This window comes from Micromys minutus (assembly GCF_963924665.1).
Source record: "Micromys minutus genome assembly, chromosome: 5".
Taxonomy (NCBI): Eukaryota; Metazoa; Chordata; class Mammalia; order Rodentia; family Muridae; genus Micromys; species Micromys minutus.
The window spans coordinates 84,485,198-84,495,894 of record NC_137974.1 but is presented as its reverse complement, the minus strand read 5'-3'; the positions used below and the strand labels follow the sequence as shown (position 1 = coordinate 84,495,894).

Genomic DNA, 10,697 nt, shown 5'->3' with positions numbered 1-10,697 from the left:
ACTAGGAGTCTACCAAAAATAGACTTGAAAGTACTGAAAAGTAAATGAGATGTTAAATCAGGAATGAGAGACATCTTGTAAAACTTTCCAGTTGTTTATGTGACATTTTGGGGCGGGGGGGGGGGATAGAAACAATTTCAGAGCTGCTAGGAAATTTTAAAGTTAGTGCTTAAAAAATATCCAATCTAGTGCTTTTATTTTTGTGTCTGGGAAGCTGATCTAAGTGACCTTCCCTGAAGGGGCAAGTCTTAAAGCTGGGCCAAATGTTCTGAAAAGGGATTAAGCACCTTAGCTTGCAACATAGTCGTGTTATTATGTATTCAAATTCACCTTTATATCGTCCTATAATAATGAGACTGGCATAGACGGCATGACTGGCTCCATTTCCTTCATGAGAAGGTCATATCCGTTGCTAAAGTAGCTGTTTTGTGGGGAACTTGAACTTTCAGGCAAAGCTCAGTAGTTTTTACTGGGTGAGCTGATCTGGTCTCACACCAGTTCCTTCAGGAAAGTGCTGATGAATAATCAAAATAAGGATTATACAGGAGGTATGTGTGCTTGTGACGCACTGAGGGAGATCAGAATGTTATTGATCACAGGATTCAAAGAAGGGCCCAACCATGGATTATTCCCACTCTCACCGAGGACATACTTCCTCTCCCTTAGAGCTTTTTATCTCAGAGAGAAAATTATTTTGTCTCACCGTGTTGTAAGGACTGCACCTAAAATATGTCAAATGTCTCTCCAGTTGCTTCCACCTGGACATGCGTATCTTACTGACTGACATCAAGGGAAAGAAGCAGCAAGAATGTGGTGTATGGAGCCGAAAGTTTAATGTCTGGAAATGTGGTCCCAAGTCCTTGCTCTACTACTTGTCCTTGTGGATTTCTAGACCCACCATTCAAACTGAAACTAGATTCTTCATCTGCAAAAAAATTTATAACAGGTAAGAGCTGTCTGTTTTTAACCCCTTTTGCAGTGCTCAAAGCATACCCTGGCCTAAAATAATACATCGGAGCTATTCTAGGTGAATCTAAAGAGGAATTATGGAGTGAAAGGAATTGTAGTTTGGGTCCAAAAAAATCAAGACTAAGTGAAAAGACTATAATGAGTTCTATGGATACATAGATGGATGTAAACTTTAATGGATATATGAATATCCATCCTTTCCTACCCCCAAGGGAAAGGGGGCTTTGTTGACAATGCCTGCCTACTTCTTCCTGGACAGACCCTCTATGGAGTGGAGCTCTGGGGAAATTTATACCTTTTGGACTGTGTTTCTTTGGAGTTTACTTCTCAGGCTAGTAAAAAAGCTGTAGGGTAGGAACTTATAAAAAAAAAATTCTGGGATCATAGTTCAAATATGTCCAGGCAGAAGGGCTGCTTCGAGAGGATTCAATCACAGCATATAACAACTAGACTAAAATCCCCAACCTGGGCGCCAGGAACCAAAAGGCTGGAAAAAGCTCTAGTTACTAGAGCAGGAAAAGCCTACCTCAGGCGGTGAGGACCCAATGCCTCTGGCATCTTGGTGAGAACAGTGTCAGTTTAACACAGCTGGAGCTTCAAACAGGAGTAAGATTTATTTGTTGATTCTGACTTGGTGACTCTAGTGAACAGAGACACGGGGACTCACTAGCACTGGGCCACATGTCACTTCATGTGAACAAGCCATGTTCCCTGAAGTTCAGTTCACTCCCTCAGCAGGTTCACTAGTACACATGATGCTGGTTTTTGTTTGTGCTCAATGGGTCGGGGGGTCCAGGATGATGGCATATGCCTTTAATCCTAGCTGAGTTTGAGGCAAGTCTGGGTCACACAGCGAAACCTTGACTCAAAACAAAAACAATAAGCATAAAAATGTTTGTAAGATGAATAACTCAGGAGAAAAATGTTCACTAACGACTTTGGGTATTGATTCTCTTTGTAAAGTAGCATCTAAGGTATGCTATAAGCCTATCATTTATTTATTTAGTTAGTTTATGGTGTTTTGTCTGGATTTTTGTCTGTGCATGTTGTATGTACCTGGTGTCCACAGAGGCCAGAATAGGGCATTGGATTTCTTGATACTGGAGTTATAGGCTGTTGTAAACAGCCATGTAGCTGCTGGATGTGTATGGAACCCGGCTAGCATCTCTTCCACAAATATGTGTTATTTGTCAACAACATATCTGAGCTTAAGGCAAGGAGCGTCACAATGTTCTTCACATGCTGGGTTTGTGTTCTTAGTTCATTGTAATGGTGCCGTTTCTCATTCCTCAGTACACGGTGAGGGTGCACTTACTAAAGTGACTGGTTTTCCTGTAACCCCAGTGCCTTCATGTGTGCAGACACATTGATGGGTACAAACTAGGTGGCTTCAGATCCTAGAGACAGTTCTCGCAGTCCTGGAATCTGGGAGAGCCCAGGTACTATAGGCTTTAGTGCTCATCTACTCCACAGAGAGGGAGACTTCTCACTGTGTCCTTATATGGCACATGGCAGAGAGGGAAAGGGCTGCACTTCTTTGATAATCCTGAATATGGGCTTTATCCTAAAGGCTTTGCCTCTTAATCTTGTTACACCGAGGTACGTGTTCCTGCAGGGACTTGAGGACATGCATAACTCAGATCAAGGCCTTTCTCTCCAGGTTACCTCTTCTTATCTCTAGCTCATCAGCTCTCAGAACAGTGCCAGCCACACAGCAAGAACTATTAAGTTTGTGCTGAATAAATTCTTACCTGGGCTCCATTGTCACCAAATCTTTAAAGCACATTATGTTAGTTTGGTTAGGTTTGTTTTTTTTTTTTTTTTTTTTTTTTTTTTTTTCTTGCACCTATCTCTCCAATTTAGTGGTTTTCAAAACAGTAAACTCAGAGACAGAGTCTGACTTAGCCCCTGGCATAGCACTTGCATGAAGGGGCTGCTCAGGAAATCATCGATTTGAGTAATAACTGAAAATGTTATTGAACTAGAGCTAAAGAACCAGTATATGAGAGAGAGAGAATGTGTAGCATCAAATAAGCTAATCTTACACAAATAAAATAAAAAAATATCATAAACTATGCTTACTTTTAAAATCATACATGCAACTTTGCTTAACCTGGTCTTTAAAAGTGATGTCCTAACATGTTACATATTAGCTAATGCACCGAATATGTTAATATACTCTTAAGAATGTATACATGTTAGAATAAAAGGCTATTAGTGTTAAGATCCTCTGGGGCTAGCCACATTGCTGTGTGTGGTAAAGAGCATCCTCAGCATGAAGGGGTCCCCAGCTTTCACCCCAGCATCACTATTAAGTGTCACTAAAACACTTTGGAAGTGTTTGGCAACTGTTGCAGCGCACAGTTGTATTTATGAAATACTTCATTTTCTTTAGTTTTCTACCAGAACCGTCTTTTCACATCCCATAAAAATATCCTTATAGTGTCTGATACAGGCCCTGTAATATGAAAAAATACTAATAAATGAATTAAAATTTATTTGGGGGGGCTAGAGGTGACTCAGCAGAGGACTTGAGTCTGGTTCCCAACACCCACCTGCCTCACAGTCATCTGTAACTCCAGTTTCAGATCCGATGCCTTCTTCTCTGTGCGCTCCTGTACACTCATGGTACACACACATACATGTAGGAAAAATACTCATATACAATAAGTAAAACTTTTCAAAAATTCATTTAAAAACCATGACACCTCTTTCAAATGGACCCAACAGAAACAATGTGAAGAATTTAGTTAGTTTATGAAGACCTAAACATGTTTCGTTGTCCAGGCTTTACCAGAGGATGCTATTATTTGTGATGTAGATGAATCAGTACGGACAGATGCTTCAACAATAAAGCTTGCTGTTTTAAATCCTGTGGTAAGCCTCCTGGTAAAGACAATGATTGTTTCTGATGTACCTTTTCTTTTGATAGTATTTATCTTCATTCCTGGATCACCGAGAGAGGAGTGTAAAGGTTGTTCCATAAACTATTTAATCGGTGGGACTTAATTTTATGTTACAAACAAATTTCGAATTCTTGCTCTAACCCTTACTAGTGTAAGATTCTGGACAAGTCATTTATAAATGTCTTTTTGACTCAGTCGAATTCAGGGATTGAACTGTGTATCACGTAAGGGCACAACAACATATAAATTAAACAGCACTGAACTTGGGGTCTATAATCAGTCAGTAGAGGTCCCCTCAGTTGCTGGTATTTCTAGGTCCCCATCCCTACGTGCCTTCCTCCTTTGAAACAAGTTTACATAATAGTATGACTTATTATCCACTCTGGGGCTTGGGATGGCATCTTTCCTACAAACTCTGGGGACAGGGTTGGCGGCGGGCTTGTGACAGTACCCTAAAGCCTAAAGACTTGAGAACATTGGCAGGTTCTCAGGTCAGAGGAAATAACTGGAGAAACCTGGCATTTTTTTGTGCGCTGGCAGCACTAATGACTCTGGAAGAGCTTCCTAACTCTTAGTCAGGAAACTGGGTTTTGATTTTGCACGGAAGAAGGACTCTAGGATTCTTCTTCTTTACGGCTTGACACAAAGGAGTGGCCATTGATGGACTGCCCTAAAAGAAGTGGGAGGAATTGCCCCGGGAATCCCAGCTAGGAAGGGATAGCCCGTACATACGCTCCTCCCCTCCGGGACTAGCATTCCTCCTGCCCGGACTAGCAGTAGGCCTAGGCATCGAAGGGCCGTGCCCCCCACCCTCATTGGCACACTGAGGTCCAGCAAGCATCCCCTCCACCCGCAAGTCGGGGCCGGGCTGTGAGTCTGTCTACCCGTCAGTCCAGGAGGCGTTTCTCCGAGTTTCCACCTGACCAGCGCAGCAGTGCAGGAGCCAGCCATGAAGTGGACAGTCGAGAAGACAAGGCGGCGCTTCCTCCGCGCTTTCCAGGCGGGCGGCGGAGACGCTCCCCTCCGGAGGGCTGCGGTCCGGGTCTGCGCCGCCCGCCCGCCTCCCGGGCCGCCGGGTCCTGACGCGGAGCCCCCCAGCGGCGCGCGGCGGCCTGGGCACCGGCGAGCGCCCGCCCTCCGCCGGCGCCGGGCGGCGGCCCACGTGACGGGAAGCGGCGGCGGCGGGGCCGGCAGCCCAGGAGCCGCGGCCGGAGCGGGCGGCAGTGCCCCAGGCCGCGGGCGGCGCGGGACGACTGCGCTACGCCGGTGAGAAGCGAGGGGCGGCCTGCGGGAGCGGCGGGTGTGCGACCGGCCCCGGCGGGCACCCGCGCAGGTGCAGCGGGGCGGGGCGGGCGGCCGCTGCAGGACTGGGCCAGGTGAGCCGCCGGGGCCGGCGCGCAGGCTCCGGGGAGCCAGGGCTGCTCGCCCGTGCGGGGTCACTGTGTACGCGGTGATCCGGGGGTGTGTCAGTGTAAGGAAGAGGAGAATCAAGACCTCGTCCTTGAACTTGAGTTTCTGGGGAGAAAGATCGGGATTGGGAAGGATCGCGCCGCTGTGCCTCCACCCTTCAGGTGGAAGGGTTGGGGTGCGTGATGTAATTGAAGTTTGCTGAGGTCTTTGGATTCGGAGTTGAAATTGGGGTCAGGCTTGGGTCTGAATTGAGAGATTAGGAGAATAGGTCGGGGAGTGTTGAACTGGGACGAGGAGGCCTGTGTTGGGTCTCTGGCTCCACTCTGAAGCTCAGGATCAGGGACTGGGAGCTGCACCTCAGGGAACTTTTCCTTTCCATTGCCTTCTGCCTGATTTCCCCAGCTTCAAGAGGCTGCCCGAGTTGCCTTCTGGTGTTGCACCTGTCTTGGTCAGCAAAGCCGAGGACTCCCAGCTCCAGGGTCCAGGAAGAGACATTTGGACAGCTGCTTCCTTTTCTTTTTCCTCTCATTTCTGCTAACCAAGCAACTGTTGCTTTGGTGTGTAGTAAAAGGCAGTGCTTGACCAGAATCCCCAGGACACCGCTCACAGACGCTTCTCGGCACCTTCTCAGAGCCCAGTTCACCACACTCCATGGCCACGGTAAGGGTGAGGCTGTGAGGTGAAATCCCACCTAGGTCACTTCCCAACAGGGACCTTTGGATGCCATTTTCCTGATCAAAATGAGACTAATACCCGGGTGTAGTGGTACCTGCATTCAGGAGATACAGGTAGGAGGGCAGGGAATTCAGGACCGTCAGCAGCATCCATGACTGTGTATTTGAGACCGGCCTAGGTTACTCGAGGCCCTGTCTTATCTGCCCCACTCACCAAGTAGGGCTAATTTTTCAGAAGGTGTGTAGATTCTCATAAGAAAATATTCATGAGAGGCATCTGTCTCAAAGCCTGACAGTTAACAGGAATACATTAAGCGATTGTTCGCTAATAAAGATGAGAGTGTTCAGGCCATGTCTCCATTCTGAACATGGTTCAGTGATTTGAGTGAGTGTTGACCCTTGGAGGGTTTTACTGTGGAGTTAGGTTGTAGAGTCTGGATTTCAGTTCACTGTACATGACAAGGTATGCATGTTCAGCTGCTTGGTAAGACTCAGTACGACTCTTGTCTTATTTTCTCACCTGTCCTTCCTCCCGTCATATCTGAGTGGAAGTTGGGGACAGAGCTGTTCACTATTTCAGGCTTGCACGGCCAATTCAGCTTTGGCCTAAACTCTCAGGAGACAGTGTTTGGTACTGTGCTTCACAAGCCGATACTTCCAGTTGTAGAACTGTAAAAAGCCTGGACAGCGGGGCCTGGGATGTGACTGGGTGGGTAGCATGATCAGCCTAGCGTGAAGCCAGGTGGAGTGGCTATAATTCCTACACTTGGGGAGAGGAGCAAAGGGACCTGGAATTCAAGGTCTTCATCAGTTACAAAGCAAATTAGAGGGAAACCTGGGCTACTTGAGACCCTGTTTCTTTCTTTTTGTTTTGTTTTGTTTTCTTAATCTTTCCCAACTGAGTAGGGGCCCAGCATAAATGCACATTGAAAGGTTTTGAAAACAATACATGTCTTTTCTAGACCTGACTTGCAGTTAACACTTCTGTTTTTTTGACAACCAAGTCTTTATTGTTAATGCTAAAATTTTGATCCTTTATAAAAACTCACCGTATGAGTTAAGCATCTTGTCTTGGTCAGGATCCAGGCCTCCTTAGAAAGACATTAAAGTCATCATTGGTAGCAGCCAGGTGTTTGGGTTCTACAGAATAATTTGGCTCAGATTTTACAACTCATCTCCTCTGTGCAAACCCAGCCTGTTTCACTACATTGAAAAATATATGAGTACAAAATGAATACAAAACTAGCAGTCCAGTCTGGGGCTCCCCACGTAAGGCAGAGTGCTTGTTGCCTTAAAATTCCCTTAGAGGTCTTCATGAAGATTTGAGATTGTTTTCTTCATAGTCAGATAGCTGCTGTCAACTAAATTAAAAATTCAACAAAAATAATGTGAGTAAGATAATTGCCCAACATCTCACAATTCTTTGTTAGTGGTAATTCTTTGTTAGTGTTTGAAGGCTCTGTGTTGAGGACACTGTTAGGTTGTAAGTGTCGAGAGACCCTATTGCCATCCCAGTACCCCTCACCCCTTCCCTTTTCAGTTGGCATCACTCACTTAAGATGTATATGGTATCCTAGATGTACACTAGTCCTACGTGTGTACACACCATATGTGTGGTAGCTGCACATACTCTAGGTGAATACATAGTACGTGTATGTGACGTACAGGTGTATATACAGTCATTCTCAGAATCTATGGAGATGGGTTCCAGGACTGTTCATGGATACCTGCCCTGTGGGGCTTCATAGAATATAAGATGCTTCAGTAGTTGTGTGTAACATCTATCCATGGTCCCAATGCTGTAAGTCATCTAGATGAACATGTTTGGTACAGACACATATATGGAGTTCAAAAGAACCTCATACTCAATAGAACCCATATCTAAACATGGGTTCAGATGTGGAACCCATGGGTTAGAGAATAACTTATATTTTTATCATTTGTACCAGCAAAGCTAGGAGCAGATATAGATGTGTGCCAGGGTCATATCAAAACATATTAAACCATAACTGTCTTCTCCCTCTCTCTCTGTCAGGTCACTGGAATGGGCCAGGATTCTATGACTATCTATTTTATTTAATTAATTAATTTATTTTTTTGTGCTCAGCTTTTTACTGTGTCTCACGTACTTGTATTGATCAAGTGTTACCTGGTTACAAGCAAATATATTTGTTGTTGGCTTCCAGCTTAGAATTGAGTCACTAAACTAGGGTGTTCAATACGAACAATTTATGCCAGGGAAATATATATCCTGATTTTACGGGAATGTATCTTAATCTCAACAAGACAGGTGGAGTCATAGAATTCATCTTTGGGACTCACAGAAGGGAACTAAGAACCCTGCTGGTCTCCGTAATCACTTTAGGACCAATTCCAACTGGGCCTATCACCTTGAAGGATTCAGACTTCCACTGTAGAAAGACTAGGTCAGAGGAAGTGAGGTCAGCTTGTCTCTTCAGTCAGTAGGACTGGGGAAGTGTGGCGTTGGAAACAAACTAGGGCCAATCCCCTGAGTGCCACTGAACAAGCCGTAGGACAGTTCTCCATCTTCTCTTCTTTTCCCAGAGTTGTAAGGAAGGAAGCTGCGCTCGCCAGTGGATTCAGGCAATCCCAGCACTCAGGTGACTAAATCAAAAGAATTCTGTGTTTGAGACTAGTCTATGCTATATGACAAGATGCTGTCTCAGAAAACAAAGAGAGACAGCACTGTACGTTTGTAATCCCAGTGCTCAAGAACGTGAGACGGGAGGATCAGCTTGAATTAGAGGCTACCCTAGGCTACAATAATCTTAGACAAACAAGTAGCACCCCTACACACACACACACACACACACACACACACACTACAAAGAGGGACATGGAGCAAGGAAGAGAGGGAAAGAAAGACGTGAATTAGAAATAACTGTGACCAACCTAGTGCTTAGGCCTCTCATGAAGTTTTTAGGGGTACACTGACTGCCTGGTAGCCATCAGGCTTGGAGCAGCCTTGGCACCATGAAAGTTGTATACACACGCCACCAGTTGTTGCCATTGTTGAAGGGGCCTGTGCTCTGGAGTTCAGATGCCTGGACTGGGGCCTCAGCTTTCCAAATTCCAAATAGCAAGTTTCCAAATGGCGGTGGATCAGGCCATCTGAACTACCCTGTTCTCCCCAGGCAGCCTGATGACAACTCAGATGTTCAGTTGACACTGGGAGTGCCTGCCACATACAGTTCCCACTGCTGTCATTCACGTAGGGTAGGACACTTGAGCACTGGGGACTCTGTTTCCAGGATGCTTTGACCTGTCCTAGACCCAGTGCACATGCTCCAATCATCTTCCCTGCCTGCTGCTCTCAGGGCTTAGACTCTAGTTCTGACCCTATCAGGACTCAGCTTCCAGGCTGCAGAAACGCATCAGTGGCTAAGAGCATCTGTTGCTCTTCCAGAACACTCTGAGTAGCATATAACTGCCTGCAACTCTAGCACCGGAGGATGCTGTGCTCTCTTCTGGCCCCTGCACGAACCTCAGGAACACAGCATAAACAAATAGACATACATTTATACACATCAGTTTTTTAATTAAAAAAGTTAACCTTTATTGTTCCAGTCCAGATAAAATATTTCAAAGTCACAAACATCCCAGTTTTGTGTGTGTGTGTGTGTGTGTGTGTGTGTGTGTGTGTGTGTGTGTGTGTATGAATGAGTACACTGTAGCTGTCATCAGACACACCAGAAGATCTCATTACAGATGGTTGTGAGCCACCATGCGGTTGCTGGGAATTGAACTCAGGACCTCTGCAGTCAGTATTCTTAACCACTGAACCATCTCTCCAGCCCCGAAACCCATCTCTTTAAAAAGCATTAACTTCAAGATATTATCTAGATGGATGCTAAGTTAATACTCTCACGTGTGGAGAAATCACCTCCCAAATAATTCAGTAAAGATCTTAAACCCACCACAGAAGCCCTGGGAACTCTGGACATGTGCATCTAACCAGTTCCTTTACTTCTAGAAAAGGAATCACCCCAGTCTCTGTCTTTCTTTCCCCCTTCTCTCCCCTCACCTTCTCCTCTCTTGTCCTACCCCCCTCTTTATCTCTATCTCTCCAAGGGTAGTCTTGCCTTTATCTCTTTAAAAGGCTTCCCTGCAGAAGCGTTGTTTGGTATGTTCCTTTCTTTCTAAAGCACCTTAAAGACCAGAATGACCTGCCATTCTGGGTCCAAGGTCCACATTGCTGCCCGCCTTTCCATGGGACTGAACTATGGTCCAAATGTCAGAATGACCATTTGATTTCTTTTTACTTTTAGTATAACTCCATAAGCCCAAAACTAAAACAAACAAACAAAACAAAACTTACAGTGGAATGAGAAAATACCAAAACTACTTTTTGGTATTTGAGAAATGGCCCTTAAAAGTGGATTTAATGCAAACTAAGTACTGGATTTAGATGAACAGAAATTGTGAGTCAGTCAGATATATGTGATAATTATATGCTTCTATAAAATGAAATTTTAAATGAAAATCATGTAAGCTGTGAATTTTAGTAAATTTACTGAATGGATTCTTTTCTTTTTAATTTGAAAGATGAAACTAGTTTTGGAAAGTAAATATTTTATAAATATGTATCATAAAAATTGACGTTTAAATCTAGTAGGAAAGTGGATGGTTACCCCCACAACAGTCATGTCACTATTGACCAATCAAAATATATTATGTTCTTATGTGACTGTCATAATGAGGACTGGGGAGATGGCTC

The 10,697-nt window shown here is 44.8% G+C and overlaps 1 protein-coding gene across 3 annotated transcripts in view; it reads left to right on the top strand.

Annotated features, from left to right (window-relative positions):
• Positions 1-825: 825 nt before the first annotated feature.
• The window catches only part of TGFBRAP1 (transforming growth factor beta receptor associated protein 1), a 44,715-nt gene continuing 34,843 nt past the window's right edge, over positions 826-10,697 (top strand). The window contains exon 1 of one of the 3 annotated variants that reach the window (XM_080917128.1): positions 826-946. In XM_080917128.1, coding sequence (XP_080773254.1) covers positions 835-946 — 112 coding nt within the window. In that variant the 5' untranslated portion in view covers positions 826-834. Of the gene's footprint in view, positions 947-5,055; positions 5,142-5,838; positions 5,946-10,697 lie in introns of those variants that run through there. The other 2 variants (XM_080917129.1, XM_080917130.1) reach the window with 2 other exon arrangements.